This window comes from Hyperolius riggenbachi, chromosome 3 (assembly GCF_040937935.1).
Source record: "Hyperolius riggenbachi isolate aHypRig1 chromosome 3, aHypRig1.pri, whole genome shotgun sequence".
Taxonomy (NCBI): Eukaryota; Metazoa; Chordata; class Amphibia; order Anura; family Hyperoliidae; genus Hyperolius; species Hyperolius riggenbachi.
In genome coordinates, this window is record NC_090648.1 from 386773019 (window position 1) to 386791200 (window position 18182).

At 45.2% G+C, this 18182-nt stretch overlaps 1 protein-coding gene across 5 annotated transcripts in view; it reads left to right on the forward strand.

Moving 5' to 3' along the window:
* The window catches only part of DOCK2 (dedicator of cytokinesis 2), a 566587-nt gene that overhangs the window by 404757 nt on the left and 143648 nt on the right, over nt 1–18182 (forward strand). For 4 of the 5 annotated variants that reach the window (XM_068277401.1, XM_068277402.1, XM_068277403.1 and 1 more), the window contains 2 exons: nt 267–351; nt 15323–15409. In XM_068277401.1, coding sequence (XP_068133502.1) covers nt 267–351; nt 15323–15409 — 172 coding nt within the window. Of the gene's footprint in view, nt 1–266; nt 352–14468; nt 14535–15322; nt 15410–18182 lie in introns of those variants that run through there. The other variant, XM_068277405.1, reaches the window with a different exon arrangement.

The window sequence follows — 18182 nt, forward strand, 5'->3', positions numbered from 1 at the left end:
TACCCTTGCAGCCTCTGCAACCTACCTCTCTTCTCACACTGGGAAATTGAAGCCCCAGCAAAAAAAAAAGCATCCTTAATGTTCCCACTGGGGCCCCTATTGATTCACTGAGGTCCACCGTCCAATTAATTTAGATTCAGTTTCTGCTTTAAGGATATTTAGAAGTACATTTATGAATTTGCCTTAATACAACAAAAATAAATATTGCTGCTCACACTTTTAAAATTAATGCTGAATTGTAATTGTCTTTTTTTTATACCATGCAGCTTTTATAAGTCAAATTATGTGCAGAGATTTCACTATTCGAGACCTGTAAGGAAGGGTTCCATTGATCCTGACAACGAATTTGCTGTAAGTATCTTAATTTGGATACTTTTGCCCTCATCTAAGTCAATCTTTCTCCTAGGTATTGTATGGTGTATACCTAGCATAACATTCCCAGATAACAGGACACTTCCTATTAGTATTACTTATGAGGAAACCAAGATTAGATCTCCTGTGAAGCACAAACTATAATTAATAGTCATAACTTCTTAGTCAAAGACAGAAATATACTAGATTCAAACTATATAAAACCTAACTGAACATACCAATTGCAGCCCCCCCCCCTACCCACACACTTCCCCATCTTTTAAACACTCATTCCCCAGAAGTTTAAATCTCTAATAACCCCAAGTAAGCTCCTATTTTGCCTTTTAAATACCACTCAGTGTTTTCAAAAAATGTCATCAGCTGGACTATCTGAAGTCTTGTGAAGTTTTTTTCAATACATGTCTGCCACGTTTTAAAGAACTTTGCGATAGTCTTTGGTTTCAATTAGTGTTGATCGAACACCCAGATATTCGGGCTCGGGTCGGCTCGGCCGATCATGGTCCGGATGTTTGGGATATTCGGCCGAACACCGAGCCTAATTGAAGTTAATGGGGACACGAGCATGCCTGCTTTGCAGGCCTGAAAAACTTGCAAAATGAGAGAAACTTCTGCAGAATGGGTTGGAAATAGTGTGGGGGGGGGGGGCATTTACACATAGATCTTAGGCTCAGAATAAAAGCAGGGACTCGTGTTTGCAGAGCAGTGCGCCAATTATACTTGAATGCCAATAAAACAAATAAAACTCCCCAAAAAAGGCATACGTGTATGGGGAAAAACTGCACGCTTAAGGCCAATGCAGTTTATCGCCATGCATTTATAAATTTTATACAAATGAGATCCTGAAAAGCTGTCCTAGTACCAATGGGACCAGCAACGCTAACCCAGCACACAGGATGGAAGAGGAGGTACAGGAGAGCAAGGCCACACTTTGTGACACAACCCAGGCCTTGCACGAGGACAAAATGCATGCTTAACCACTTGAGGACCGTGGGCTTTACCCCCCTTAAGGACCGGCCACTTTTTTTCCATTCAGACCACTGCAGCTTTCACGGTTTATTGCTCGCTCATACAACCTACCATCTAAATGAATTTTGGCTCCTTTTCTTGTCACTAATAAAGCTTTCTTTTGGTGCTATTTGATGGCTGCTGCGATTTTTACTTTTTATTATATTCATCAAAAAAGACATGAATTTTGGCAAAAAAATGATTTTTTTTAACTTTCTGTGCTGACATTTTTCAAATAAAGTAAAATTTCTGTATACATGCAGCGCGAAAAATGTGGACAAACATGTTTTTGATTAAAAAAAAAAACCCATTCAGTGTATATTTATTGGTTTGGGTAAAAGTTATAGCGTTTACAAACTATGGTGCAAAAAGTGAATTTTCCCATTTTCAAGCATCTATGACTTTTCTGACCCCCTGTCATGTTTCATGAGGGGCTAGAATTCCAGAATAGTATAAATACCCCCCAAATGACCCCATTTTGGAAAGAAGACATCCCAAAGTATTCACTGGGAGGCATAGTGAGTTCATAGAAGATATTATTTTTTGTCACAAGTAAGCGGAAAATGACACTTTGTGACAAAAAAAAAAGAAAGGTTCCATTTCTTCTAACTTGCGACAAAAAAAAAATAAAATCTGCCACGGACTCACCATGCCCCTCTCTGAATAGCTTGAAGTGTCTACTTTCCAAAATGGGGTCATTTGTGGGGTGTGTTTACTGTCCTGGCATTTGGGGGGTACCTAATTGTAAGCACCCCTGTAAAGCCTAAAGGTGCTCATTGGACTTTGGACCCCTTAGCGCAGTTAGGCTGCAAAAAAGTGCCACACATGTGGTACTGCCATACTCAGGAGAAGTAGTATAATGTGTTTTGTGGTGTATTTTTACACATACCCATGCTGGGTGGGAGAAATATCTCTGTAAATGACAATCTTTTGATTTTTTTTACACACAATTGTCCATTTACAGAGAGATTTCTCCCACCCAGCATGGGTATGTGTAAAAATACACCCCAAAACACATTATACTACTTGTCCTGAGTACGGCGATACCACATGTGTGACACCTTTTTGCAGCCTAGGTGCGCTAAGGTGCCCAACGTCCTATTCACAGGTCATTTCGAGGCATTTGTTTTGTAGACTACTCCTCACGGTTTAGGGCCCCTAATTTTTATTGGTTTTTTTTTCACAAAGTGTCATTTTTCACTAACTTGTGACAAAAATTAAAATCTTCTATGAACTCGTCATACACCTAACAGAATACCTTGGGGTGTCTTTTTTTCTAAAATGGGGTCACTTGTGGGGTTCCTATACCGCCCAGGCATTTTATGGGCCCAAAACCGTGAGTAGTCTGTAAACCAAATGTCTCAAACTGACTGTTCAGGGGTATAAGCATCTGCAAATTTTGATGACAGGTGGTCTATGAGGGGGCGAATTTTGTGGAACCGGTCATAAGCAGGGTGGCCTTTTAGATGACAGGTTGTATTGGGCCTGATCTGATGGATAGGAGTGCTAGGGGGTGACAGGAGGTGATTAATGGGTGTTTTAGGGGGTGGTATGAGGGGAAAATAGATGCAATGAATGCACTGGGGAGGTGATCGGAAGGGGGTCTGAGGGGGATCTGAGGGTTTGGCCGAGTGATCAGGAGCCCACACGGGGCAAATTAGGGCCTGATCTGATGGGTAGGTGTGCTAGGGGGTGACAGGAGGTGATTGATGGGTATCTCAAGGTGTGATTAGAGGGGGGAATAGATGCAAGCAATGCACTGGCGAGGTGATCAGGGCTGGGGTCTGAGGGCATTCTGAGGGTATGGGCGGGTGATTGAGTGCCCTAGGGGCAGATAGGGGTCTAATCTGATGGGTAGCAGTGACAGGGGGTGATTGATGGGTAATTAGTGGGTGTTTGGAGGAGAGAACAGATGTAAACACTGCACTTGGGAGGTGATCTGATGTCGGATCTGCTGGCGATCTATTGGTGTGGGTGGGTGATCAGATTGCCCGCAAGGGGCATGTTAGTGGCTGATTGATGGGTGGCAGTGACAGGGGGTGATTGATGGGTGGCAGTGACAGGGGGTGATTGATGGGTGATTGACAGGTGATTGACAGGTGATTAGTGGGTTATTACAGGGAGGGACAGATGTAAATAATGCCCTGGCGAATTGATAAGGGGGGTCTGAGGGCAATCTGAGCGTGTAGGCGGGTGATTGCGTGCCCGCAGTGACAGGTGGTGATAGGGGGTGATTGATGGGTGATTGATGGGTAATTAGTGGGTGTTTAGAGGAGAGAATAGATGTAAACACTGCGCTTGGGTGGTGATCTAATGTCGGATCTGCGGGCGATCTATTGGTGTGGGTGGGTGATCAGATTGCCCGCAAGGGGCAGGTTAGGGGCTGATTGATGGGTGGCAGTGACAGGGGGTGATTGATGGGTGATTGACAGGTGATTGACAGGTGATTAGTGGGTTATTACAGGGAAGGACAGATGTAAATAATGCCCTGGTGAATTGATAAGGGGGGGTCTGAGGGCAATCTGAGCGTGTAGGCGGGTGATTGGGTGCCCGCAAGGGGCAGATTAGGGTCTGATCTGATGGGTAACAATGACAGGTGGTGATAGGGGGTGATTGATGGGTAATTAGTGGGTGTTTAGAGGAGAGAATAGATGTAAACACTGCGCTTGGGTGGTGATCTGATGTCGGATCTGCGGGCGATCTATTGGTGTGGGTGGGTGATCAGATTGCCCGCAAGGGGCAGGTTAGGGGCTGATTGATGGGTGGCAGTGACAGGGGGTGATTGATGGGTGGCAGTGACAGGGGGTGATTGACGGGTGATTGACAGGTGATCAGTGGGTTGTTACAGGGAAGGACAGATGTAAATAATGCCCTGGCGAATTGATAAGGGGGGGTCTGAGGGCAATCTGAGCGTGTAGGCGGGTGACTGGGTGCCCGCAAGGGGCAGATTAGGGTCTGATCTGATGGGTAACAGTGACAGGTGGTGATAGGGGGTGATTGATGGGTGATTGATGGGTAATTAGTGGGTGTTTAGAGGAGAGAATAGATGAATAGAACACTGCGCTTGGGTGGTGATCTGATGTCGGATCTGCGGGCGATCTATTGGTGTGGGTGGGTGATCAGATTGCCCGCAAGGGGCAGGTTAGGGGCTGATTGATGGGTGGCAGTGACAGGGGGTGATTGATGGGTGATTGACAGGTGATTGACAGGTGATTGACAGGTGATCAGGGGGGATAGATGCATACAGTACATGGGGGGGGGGGTCTGGGGGGGGGGTTCTGGGGAGAATCTGAGGGATGGGGGGTGATCAGGAGGGAGCAGGGGGCAGGGGGGGGATAAAAAAATAGCGTTGACAGATAGTGACAGGGAGTGATTGATGGGTGATTAGGGGGGTGATTGGGTGTAAACATGGGTCTGGGGGTGAGCAGGGGGGGGGTGTCTGAGGGGTGCTGTGGGCGATCAGGGGGCAGGGGGGGGGAAATCAGTGTGCTTGGTGCAGACTAGGGTGGCTGCAGCCTGCCCTGGTGGTCCCTCGGACACTGGGACCACCAGGGCAGGAGGCAGCCTGTATAATACACTTTGTAAACATTACAAAGTGTATTATACACTTTGTATGCGGCGATCGTCGGTTTAACATCCCGCCAGCGCTTCCGTATAGCCGGCGGGATGTTGCGGCGTCAGGAGCCGGCGGAGGATCGCGTCACGGATGACGCGATCGCTCCGCCCATGCCCTTACAAGGACCGCCGCCTCTGTGGGTGAGCTGGTCCTTGCAGGGTACACTTCCCGGCCGCCGCTGTGCGTTAGGCGGTCGGGAAGTGGTTAAAGCAATGCATTTTGTCACCATGCATTGATAAATATAATAGAAATGAGATATTCCTGAAAAGCAGTCCTACCAATGGGACCGGCAACGCTAACCTAGCACACAGGATGGAAGAGGAGGTACAGGAAAACAAGGCCACGCTTTGTGACACAACCCAGGTCTTGCATGAGGACAAAATGCATGCTTAAAGTGAACCCAAGGTGAGAGTGACATGGATGCTGCCATATTTATTTCCTTTTAAGCAACACCAGTTGCCTGGTTGTCCTGCAGATCCTCTGCCTCTAATACGTTCAGGCATAGATCCTGAACAAGCATGCAGCAGATCAGATGTTTCTGACAATAATGTCCGACCTGGCAAGATTACCTGCATACTTTCTGGTTTAATTCACACACCACTGCGTCCAAATAGATCATTATGGCTGCCAGGTAACTGGTATAGTTTAAAAGGAAATAAATATGGCAACCTCCATCTCATTCTCACCTCACCTCACCTCAGGTTTACTTCAAACCAATGCATTTTGCCGCCATGCATTGATAAATATTATACATAGGAGATATTCCTTAACCCTCCTGGCGGTCTATTAGAAACCTGGGGTCAGCGCAGCAGCTTTTTTAAAATGTTATTTTTGTTAAATCATGTATCGAGCCTAGGGCTCGCTACATGATAGCCGCTGTGCAGCGGCATCCCCCCACCCGCTTCGAAGAGTATTAGATCCCACAGATAAGAACATTTGCCGCCACCCAGTGGAAAAAAGAGAAATTACACTTTAAAAACAAAGATTTTTACACAGTTCTCAGAATGTCCCAAGAAAATACATAAGTATCTGGAGTAACATAGATATTTTAAATAGATAATTCATTGTTATTCCACACTGAGAATATCTCTCTATACATTTCAATTCCTAAATAAGCCTACAAAGTATTACAGAGGATAGCCCTCATAATAAATGAAGTCCAAGTTTAAGGATAACCAAATAGAAATAACAACATAAGATCTTCCGTATCCATATAGTAAAGTCCTTTCAATCCAGACAATCCATATAGGAGGGTCCTTCCATCCCAGATGACCATAATGATCCAAATCCAAAGCCTAGGGCTCGCTACACGATAGCCGATGTGCAGCGGCATCCCCCCACCCGCTTCGATCGCCTCCGGCGATCTTTGATCAGGAAATCCTGTTCAAAGTACGGGATTTCCTGGAGGGCTTCCCCCGTCGCTATGGCGACGGGCGGGATAACGACATCGAAGTCGTGATGTCAAAGGGAGTCCTGATCCACCCCTCAGTGCTGCCTGACACTAATTGGCCAGGCAGCGCACGGGGTCTGGGGGGGGGGCGGCACGGCGATCGGCGGCTAATCGGCGGGTAGCGGCGGCAATCGGAATGCACATGCAGCTAGCAAAGTGCTATCTGCGTGTTGCAAAAATAAAATATGCAGATCGGCCCAGCAGGGCCTGAGAAATCCTCCTGCGCGGCATAGCCCGAGCTCAGCTCGGGCTTACCGCCAGAAAGGTTGAAAGCAGTCCTATTCCTATCTGGGACCGGCAATGCTAAAGCAGCACAGATGTTCATGGTGCTTGGTCAGGGGGTGTTGCGGAGTCGGTTCCAATCCACGATTTATTCATTTTTATTTGTGTCAGAGGGTTTGCGTTTGCTGTGGAGAGGCGGATATGCCTATCTGTAACGATGTCCGGTTCGGACATAACGCTGGCGGCAGGGCAAGCCAGCACCTCTATTGCGTACAGTGCCAGTTCGTGCCAGGTGTCTAGCTTAGAGACCCAATAATTAAAGGGGACTGATGGATCGTTGAACACGGCTACGCCATCTGACATGTAGTCCTTGACCATCCTCTGCAGGCGAGCGATGTTGGAGGTGGAACTGTGGCTGGAGGAGGATGCAAATCTCCTCACCAATTTATCCACAAGGGCCTTTTAGTACTCTTGTATTTTGATCTGTCTGACACTTTATTCAATCAATGTTGGAAAAAAAAATTTGTACCGTGGATCCAGAAGGGTATAAACCCAGTACTCCACGTCCGCCAGAATTAGGACAATGTGCGGGTCACGTTCAATGCAGCCTAACATGAACTGAGCCATGTGTGCCAGAGTCCCAACAGGTTGCACGTCATCATCATCATGTTCTGTGCTTTCTTGTGATGCACCATCACCAGCATCATGCCCACCTTCTTCCTCGTCTTCTCCTGCCCATTCCCGCTGAATTGTAGAAGTCAAACGTGCATAGCCATGTCCCTCGGTAGTGGAGGCATCCATGTCCTGCTCCAACTCCAGCTGTTCCTCGTCCTCCTCATCATACAAGGGACCAACAGTTCCTGAGCAGATTGCCTGATGTGGATAATATCACGCTGTGCGGTGTCCTCTCTGAATTCCTCCTCTTCCATCCTGATTGCGTCTTCCTTGATCTTCAACATTGATTTCTTCAGTAAACCCAGCAGTGGTATTGTAATGCTGACTAATGAGTTATCACCGCTCCCAAGCAACGTGGATTGCTCAAAATTTTGGAGGACTTCGCAGAGGTCCAACATGGTGGCCCATTCTGAACCACAAAAGTTTGGCAGCTGACTGCCTCGGTACTGCTCCATCAGGTACTGGACTACTGCACTCTTCTACTCGCAAAGGCTTGCTAACATGTGCAGCGTCGAATTCCAGCACGTGGGCACATCACACACCAAGCGATGGTTGGGTAGACTGAATAGCTGCTGTAACTTGATGAGTGCGGCCGAAGCGGTACTGGATTTGCAAAAATGCTTTGCCACTCGTTGCACCTTCTGCAGAAGATCCGCCACGCCTGGGTATGTCCTCAAGAACCGCTGAACCACTATGTTCAGAACGTGGGCCAGGCAAGGGATGTGTCTCAGCTTTGCCAACTGTAACACGCTAATGAGATTGCTCCCATTATCACACACAACCAGGCCTAGTTCCAAGTCCAGCGGTGCCAGTCACAACTGGGTCTGTTCCTGTATTCCCTTCCAAATTTTAGCACCTGTGTGCTGCTTATCTCCAAGGCAGATCAGCTTTAATAAGGCCTGCTGATGCATGGCAACAGCTGTGCTGCACCGCTTCCACGCACCTATTGCTGAGTTAATGCTGCCGGATCAGGTAGAGTTTGGAGAGGTGGTGGAGGAGAAAGAGCCAGAGAGGTAGGTGCTGTCATCAACTCGTAGGGACGCAGGTCCGGCTATTTGAGATGTTGGCAAAACCTGTGCTATAGCAGGTGAGGTGTTGCTCCCAGGCTCCACAAGGTTCACCCAGTGCATCGTAAGGGAGATGTACCGACCCTGGCCAAACACACTCATCCACATGTCAATGGTGAGGTGAACCTTGCAGGCAACTGCATTTTTTAGGCTTCAGGTGATGTTTGCGACCACGTGCTCCTGTAATGCTGGCACGGCACAGAGCGCAAAGTAGTTGCGGCTGGGAACCACGTAACGTGGTATAGCCATTGACATCATGGATTTGAAGCTCTCAGTCTCAACCACTCTATATGGCAGCATTTCGCAGGCCAGGAATTTGGCAATGCTGGCTGTTAGTGCCATAGTCTGGGGGTCGTTTGCTGGCAATTTTCTCCTGCGCTCCAACATCTCCGGGACAGACTACTGAACAGTAGACTCGCACACTGAAGGGCAGTTGGTTGTTGTCACCGATGACTGGGAACAGTCAAGAGCACTACTGCTGCGACTGACATCGGGTACTGATGGTTGGCCAACACGTAATGGCTGGTCTGCTGAGGAGGGTCTGGTGTCCAAAACGGAGGCAGTGTTGCTAGGGGCTGGAAGCAAGCCGATACCCTGGACTTGTGTGTCTGCCCACAGATTGCGATGTTTGGCTTCCATGTGCCGGCGCATGCTAGTGGTGGTGAGGTTGTTGACATTTTTTTCCCCTGCTCATTGTGGTCCTGTACACCTTGCAAACCACCTTGGTTACATCCTCCCTGCTGTCTTAAAAAAAAGACCAGACTTTTGAAGACCTACTGCTTTGCTGGGGAGTTTGGCGCATGCCTCTTTTGCATCTCACTTGTGCGCTTGTTGTGGTCGATATTCCCTGAATACTTTGTGGCACAACGCAAACTCTTCCAGCAATGGGTTCTTCAGATGACTCATCTGTAGTGCATACCGAGGGCGATGGCCTGCTTCCCACGTTGGGTCTGTGAACTCATCGTCCGTAACCTCCTCTTCCATCTTGTGTGTGCGCACTGCATTAGAGCTCTTCAGAACAACCTCTGCGCACCTCAATCCCATCTCTTCCTCATCTTGGCAGACCTCCTGCAATTAAAATTCCTGCGCACATTGCGAGATTTGGGTGTCTTTGTCCTCGCTTTGCCTTTCAGTAATTGGTGCATTTTCAGCATCCACTGCTTTTGAATCCAGGCACAAGATTTGTGGCTGTTCAATTGCCCTTTCACAGATGCAAGGTTGCACATCTGGGGGGGGGGGGGGGAATAGCTCCTGCGAATATCCCATTGTGTCGTGGAACAATTGGTCGAACTCGGTATGTGGCCGTTGTGTGCATGGTGGAGCTGCCGGTTGTGTCACGTTTGTGCCCACTGGCTCCTTGTAACTGGCAGAGGACCTCATGCCTGACAAGGATGGGCTGGTGCTTAACCTGCTGCTAGATGCTTGAGAGGTCAACCAATTAACTACCTGGTCCCGTTCTTGTGGGTTATTGAGGGTTGTTTTTTGCCCGTACAAGATGAGTGGTATTGAGTGGGTTTTCTTCTTTGGTGCGCAAACACGGCATCTACGTGAACCATCAGGGGAAACACCACTTCCCCTGCCCCTCCCTTTTTCACTGCATTTCTTCATAGTAGTCGTTACTAGTCACAAAGAAAAATGAAATAACATTTTTTTTATGGGCACAAGTTTTCCCAGCTAGCCCTGATAGTACTGCTTTTTTACTTTTTTATACAACACTAAGCAAGAGTAAAATTCAATAAACTGTGTTTTTTTATGGACACAACTGTTCCCAGCTGGCACTCAAAGTACTGTTTTTTTCCCAACAATAAGCAGCAGTAAAATTCAATAAACTGTGTTTTTATGGACACAACTGTTGCCAGCTGGCACTGAAAGTACTGTTTTTTTTTAACAGTAAGCAACAGTAAAATTCAGTAAACTGTGTTTTTTTATGGACACAACTGTTCCCAGCTGGCACTGAAAATACAGTTTTTTTTTCAACAATAAGCAACAGTAAAATTCAATAAACTGTGTTTTTTATGGGCACAACTGTTGCCAGCTGGCACTGAAAGTACTGTTTTTTTTCAACAATTAGCAACAGTGAAATTCAATAAACTGTGTTTTTATGGGCACAACTGTTCCCAGCTGGCATTGAAAGTACTGTTTTTTTCAACAATAAGCAACAGTAACATTCAATAAACTGTGTTTTTCATGGGCACAACTTTTCCCAGCTGGCACTGAAAGTACTGTTTATTTTAACAATAAGCAACAGTAAAATTCAACAAACTGTGTTTTTATGGGTACAACTGTTCCCAGCTGGCACTGAAACTGGGACCAAATATGATGGGCACAGTGGCTGCTGGCAGTGCCTGCTGGCTGTGGTGAGGTAGGTGCACTGTGGCTGGCCTGGCAGCAAAAACAATGGGCAAAGTGGCTGCTGGCAGTGCCTGCTGGCAGTACCTGCTGGCAGTGGGCTGGCAGTGCCTGCTGGCAGTGGTGAGGCAGGGGCACTGTGGCTGCTGCAAATGCCTGGCAGTGGTGAGGCAGGGGCTCTGTGGCTGCTGCTGGCAGTGGTGAGGCTGGGGCACTGTAGCTGCTGCTGGCAGTGGTGGTGAGGCTGGGGCACTGTGGCTGGCCTGGCTGGCAGCACTGGCAACTAACCGCTAGCTCTGTCTCCTACCTACCCCAAGCTAAACCCCCATACGAATGGCGGAGCCAGCGCACGTTCGGGTATTTATATATCCGAACCATGTGACCCGCTCGGCCAATCACAGCTATGGTCACAGCCAGCTAGGCTGTGTGACCATAGCTGTGGAAAAAGCATCGTCACCGCTTATTGGCTAATAAGTGAGGGGAGGACACCGAACAATGCGGACGAGCACCATGCGGTGCTCGGCTTTGCTCGAACCGAACCCGAGCACGCCAATGTTCGGGGAATAACAAACAGTGCCGAGCACTGTTCGTTCAACACTAGTTTTGATCGTTCCAAGGAAATACTTTCTAGCTGAAGAATGTGATTAAGAAGCTCCTTCACATCTACTAACGATGGGGGAGAGGTGTCTAACTATAACAGCCATCCTGGATGCCAGAAGGAACAGATGTTTTCATTTAGCGATAGGGGGAATGTCATCACCCTCTATTTGTCCACCACTATGGAACAGGCAAAATAGGGGGTTCACCGACTGCTGCTTATGGGAAATATCATTTGAAACTCAATTACATCATTTGAAAACTCAATTATACCCAGAATAATTTTAGTAGTACATTTTCACCTATGTTTAGGTGCTTTATCAATTGCAAAGAGCAAAAGTTATTTTAAACATATGAAAAATGATCTCCTTGGAGAAACAATGATTTGGATTGGCTCATGTTTGTTTAATTTGTGCTGTATAATATGCATCCAGTGATTGATTACATTTAGTTCCAGCTATTCTAATGCTAAGAAATATGTGTAAACATCAAAAGTGAATCAGTATGCTTATGCACAGTACTGTATTTATTCATTAATTCCATAAATACACTTGTTTGGTTTGAATGACTTTGACTATAGCAAAAGAATCAAGATGTCTGATTCAAGTAAATTACAATCACCAGTGTTAAAGTGAAGCTGAAGTGAGAGCAAGTGAGCTTGTAAAAAGATAAAAAAAATAAAAACACAAAGAGCCCAATATAGTGTAGTATGTATTGGAATACGTGGGAAAATGAAAGCGTGGGAATGAGATACTCACAAACAAGAGTTACCTTCCAGGTAACCACTATAAAGACAGGTGAGGAAATTAGACCTGTCCTCACTCAGGATTAAGAAGTCGCCAGTGTCGGACTGGGAGGTGGAAAAACTGAGGAAATCCACCTGCTGGCAGAGCAGCAGTACCCCTGTGTTATCACTCCCAATAGAAGCCTGCAGCAAATGTTCACTGTGATCAGCAACACCTGATTATTGCTGCTTGGCCAGCAAGTTGATTTCCTCAGCTTTACCAGCTCCCAGTCTGACACTGAAGTCGCTCTCTGTAGATAGGAAAGAAGGGGGTAGGTCACCCCTCCACCAAGGGTGGACACAGTATACTTTCTAGAGAACAGAGGCACCAGTAGGATAAAATGGTCTGAAAACTTAAAAATTTGCTAGGGAGGCAGTGGTGGACTTACCTCCAGAAAGCAGACATGATTACTGTCAGATTCAAGTAAATATATTTATTGTACAATTCCCCAAAGATGCAATGCGTTTTGCAGGCTCAGGCCTGCTTCATCAGGCAATAAATAGGGGACAAACAGTAGCTCGTATGTAGCACGGAAAGCGCCTCTGTCAGAGGTGCTTTCCGTGCTACATATGAGCTACTGTTTGTCACAAGGTGATAGGCACTACAGGGAAGAGAGGAATAAGGATGTTTCTTTCCATTGCAAGGAGGTAAAGTATGCTGCTCTGCACCTTGCCATGAGACCCGTCTGCCATAGCCTCCAGGTTCCCCCATGATGGCTAAGGTTGCGGAGTCTATTGTTTCGCTCATGAGTCAACCGCTCTAGGTCATATTTGAAGACACTGAAAACATCTAGAAAGAGAGTTACAATCTCTCAGTACTGTGAAATGTAGGCTGGTCATGAGGTTTGCCACTATGTAACTGAAATGGCATCAATATTGTCAAACAAAACATTTGGCCACAAAAAAAAATCTAATTCCTGCTCATCACTTCTTGATGAAATCCTCAACTTCTTTGCTTTCTAACACCAATGAATGGGATATCATGCTGGAAGCATGATACCAAGTTGTTAATTGTCCATTGCAGAGCTTTCAAAAATGCCTCAAATTCTGTTCTACTTCTATACATATAATTCTTGTCCTTCTTCAATCACTGGGTCTTTATTGTGGAGAATCTGGAGACAAAAACAAAGGTTTTCAGCCAATTGCCTGCTTGGTTTGAAGACCAATTTTAACCAAGCATGCAACTGAAAAAATAATGACAATATACTGTATTGTCCATGTGAGCATGGCCTCTAATAAACAATAATACTAATTACATTTCATAATATGTAATAAATAATTCAGCTATGAGGTTAATGCAGTGTGTAGTACACAGTCTGGCTGCTTCCAATCAGATGCCAAGACCTGAAATAATCCTTTGAACAGTATAAAAAAAAATCTAGTGTAGGGTTAATACAGTGTTTATAGCTTCAGTACATGTTTGACTGCTCCCAATAAGAGGATAAAAAAAACTTGAGTAATCCGCTTTAATAAGATCTCACATTTTCACAATGTCTGTTGAACAATTCACCAGTTAATAATGCAGTGCGTGTAGCTATACATCAGTCACGTGATATGTGGAAACAAAAAAGTATAACATAGGGAAAATGGGAGCCCACTCTGGTGTAGTATTTTGGTATCAAGTTAGCATACGTAATCAAATAAATGGGTACTCACTCTCTTCTAGTTGCCCAACCTGCAACCAGTATAATTGCATGTGAGGAAGTACTGTCCCAACTCTGCATTTCAAGGTGTGCTTGCTTCTCCAAAAGCTATTTTTTCCCCCATTTTAAAAATCATAAAATCTAAAATTTCTGACCCCTCAAACGGGGTGGAAACACACGTAGCTAGTGACTAGCTATCTATACAACAGTCAGAATGTGCACTGTATTTATCCATATTAAAGTCAGACAGTGCACTGGAGTTATCCATATTAAAGTCAGACAGTGCAGTGGAGTTATACATCAGTCTGACTGTGCTCTGGAAGTATACATCAGTCATACTGTGCATTTGAGCTATAAACAGTCACAGTCTGCTCTAGATAACTTTACACACTGCATTAACCCCTCAGTTGAATTGTTCAATAGGCATTATGAAGCTGTAAGCTTTTTTCAAGATAATTAATCTAATGTTCTATCTGAGAGCAGTCAGTTAGAAGCTGCACACACTTGACTAAATTTAGCAGGTATTTTCAAGCTGTGTGTTTAAAGATAATTATTTCAGGTTCTTATCTTCTAATTGGGAGCAGTCAAACTGTGTACTACACACTGCATTAACCCTACACTCACAGTTGAGTTGTTTAGCAGGTATTAAGAAATTGTGATTACTCCAATGTTTTTGTTTTCCAACCAGGAGCAATCGAATGGTGCCCTACAGCTATACACACTACATTAACCCCACGGTGGAATTTTTCAACAGGTCAGGTATTGGCTCCATGGTTCAGTGTTTATTAGAGATCATGCATGCATGGACATATGTAGTTATTATTTCTTTTGTTGCATGCTCCAAGTTGTCCTTGGGAGATTGAGTTGTATGCTGTAATAATAGGAGACATGCTCATGCTGACACATATAGGGAAACAGCCAGTATCACTCAGCACTTGCATTTGTATAAATTTAGTTCTACTATCAGAATCAGAATCATTTTATTTCGCCAAGCATGACTGGGTCAAGCCCGGAATTGGGTTTGGCACAATGGAGCAGTACATAGAAAGAAAGGCAGTAAAAACGTTAGAATGACAATAATACTTCATGCTCAATAAATGCATACACAAATATACAATCAGCGTTAGATATATAAATAGCTGAGTATACATCTTTCAAAACACCCTGCTGAAGTCTACCGCTCCTATGCAGGTGGTAGGGCGCTGATAGAGGGTGGTAGAATGTTAAGTGTTGCAGCTACAGCACATGACTACAACATATTGGTGGACTCACTCCAAGCCTGTATATGCAGGGCTACAGCCACCATGGTCATTAAAAGGATGTCCATATGCTCTATACAAAAGTGGTGAGCTAGGAAGCATTATAAATAATCTGGAGGCACTAAAGGGCAGGATATCAGCTTTGCAATGAATAACCAAAGGTTTAGGGACCAGTTTAGCTACATTGATTTAAAATGAAACATATGATGTAAATAGTAATGCATTTTAAAATGATATTATGTGAACAGTTAGTGTTCTAATATACTCTTGCTTTGAATTATAGTCAATGTGGATTGAAAGGACCACCTTTATCACAGCTTACAAACTTCCAGGCATATTACGCTGGTTTGAAGTAATATCAATGTCACATGTAAGTACCCTTTGAACCATTATCTTGTGTATAAAGCATGTATAGATGCAAATGAATTGGAAAGGGCAGAGGTATCTATATGGCCATTCATTTTCTTGAATTACAAATGAAGGAAATACAAAGTAAGAGGAATATAGAAGGACCTAATGCTATGTTATTATTTATCAGATCTTGTTTGTCTGGTTATCATTATATTCATTTGCTTTTAATCCTTTCTGAATCACTTGCCTGGAAATGAGAATGCAGATCTATACTGTTACCCAGACTGACTTCGCCAACTGCATGCTTATTCCGGGTGTGTGAATAAGAAACTACTGGAACCAAATTATTGTCTTAACTGCCAAGCATCTCATAATTTTGCAAAGAAAATAAAGACAACTCCATATGTCATTCAGCTCAAGTATCCATCAACACCTTTTTTCATACCATTTTTTTTGTATAGGAGTTGTTGCTTAGATGATGTTCTAGTAAAGAAATATGGTTCATTTATACTTTTAGGTGCAGGAATGCAAAAATTTGTATGAATATCTATAATAAAGCTTTATCCATTCCCAACATAGCAAAAGTAATACTCTTAGCTAAGTCATGGCGAACAAGAACTTCTAAGATTTAGTAAGGGTCTAAAAGGAACCTTAACTAAAAAATCTATGCTATGGTAAAGGTATTTGAAATTATTCAGCTTTTTTGTAAACAAAAAGGAACTACAGTATATGCTAGAGTATAAGCCGACCCAATTATAAGCCTGCCCCCCAAATTTCACCCCTAAAAAACCCTAACAATTTGTGATCCGAATATATATGCCAACCCCCCAATGTCTCCCCGTAGCCTCCTGCATGTATGTAATGCAGAATGCCCCCCCTGTCTATATGTGTGATGCAGAGTGCCTCCCCTGTGTACCTGTGTGATGCAGAATGCTTTCTCTTTGTATCTATGTGATGTAGAGTGCCATGCTTGTATCCTCTGCTTGATCTTAGGAACCACCGTCCCATCTTCCATGCAGCTCTGTACTCTCTAGAGGTCCAGGCTTCATGGTCTTCTCATCTCCAGGCAGTCATCTTCCTGTCTCTCTTGCAGTTCTATAGTTGCTGCTGACCTCTAGTGGTGAGTACAGAACTGCAAGGGAGACTGGAAGTGGCTGCTTATAATTAGAGATGGCCCGAATAGTTCGCCGGCGAACAGTTCCAAGCAAACTTCCGGGGGTTCGCGATCGCGGAGAACCGCAAACTTTACCGGAAGATCGATTTGCCCTCATAGTGCACCATTAGGGTCAACTTTGACCCTCTACATCACAGTCAGCAGGCACATTGTAGCCAATCAGGCTACACTCCCTCCTGGAGCCACTCCCCCCTTATAAAAGGCAGGCATCGCCAGCCATTTTACTCACTCGTGTGTCTGCAGTAAATAGAGAAGGGAAAACTTCTGCAGACTCTCTCATAGGGAAAGATTAGTTAGGCTCTTGTAGGCTTCTTAGCTTGCTCCTTGCTGATTCTTATTGCTAAAATAGCACCCCACAACAGCTCTTTTGAGAGCTAATCTTGTTTTGTGATCTATTTTTTTTTCTGTGTGTCCCACTGACACTTGTGTTGCATAGACAGCCTTGATAATTCATACTGTGTGTGCTACTGCCAGGCCCAGCACATTCAGTGACTACACTGAATGACTACACATTACCCATCACTGCATATACCTCCCTGTTGTTCACTGTGCACCCACCCACGTACGTGAGCGCACGCAGTGTCACTGTGCCTGTCCGCTACCTGTCTGTGTGTGACAGGTGCACATTGTAATACCCATTACTGCATATACTTACCTATCTGTTGTTTACAGTGCACCCACCTACCCACGTGAGTTGAGCGCACGCAGTGTCACTGTGCCTGTCCGCTACCTGTCTGTGTGTGACAGGTGCACATTGTAATACCCATTACTGCATATACCTACCTACCTGTTGTTCACAGTGCACCCACCTACCTACGTGAGTTGAGCGCACACAGTGTCACTGTGCCTGTCCGCTACCTGTCTGTGTGTGACAGGTGCACATTGTAATGCCCATTACTGCATATACCTACCTGTTGTTTACAGTGCACCCACCTACCTACGTGAGTTGAGCGCACACAGTGTCCCTGTGCCTGTCCGCTACCTGTCTGTGTGTGACCGGTGCACATTGTAATACCCATCACTGCATATACCTACCTGTTGTGTTCAGTGCACCCACCTCATCACTGCATATACCTACCTGTTGTGTTCAGTGCACCCACCTCATCACTGCATATACCTACCTTTTGTGTTCAGTGCACCCACATACCTACGTGTGTGATATACCACTCCGTACATACCTGTTAACTGTACCTGTGTGACTACACATTGTATTAGTCAAGTCAGTGCATACCTTTCACTTCATCCCCCCCCCCCAATATGGACAAAACTGTCAAAACAGGTAGAGGCAGAGATAGAGGCAGACCCTGAGGAAGGCCACCCGGCAGGTCTGTGCGAGGTCGTGTTGATGTGATTTTGTGCGGCCCTGGACCAAAGTACAGTGCTCAGAAGAAGACACATCCTATCAACTCCCAAGATTGTCAGGACGTGGTTGACTATTTAACACAGAACGCCTCATCTTCTGCAGCCACCATTGCTACTCCAAGTATGACATCCACTACATTTGACAGTTTGCATGAGTTATTTGGTGGGTAAATCACTGATGCACAGCCATTATTGTTACAACCAGATGAAGGCGCTAAGCAAGTTCCACTATCTTATATGTGTGAGTTAGGCGACA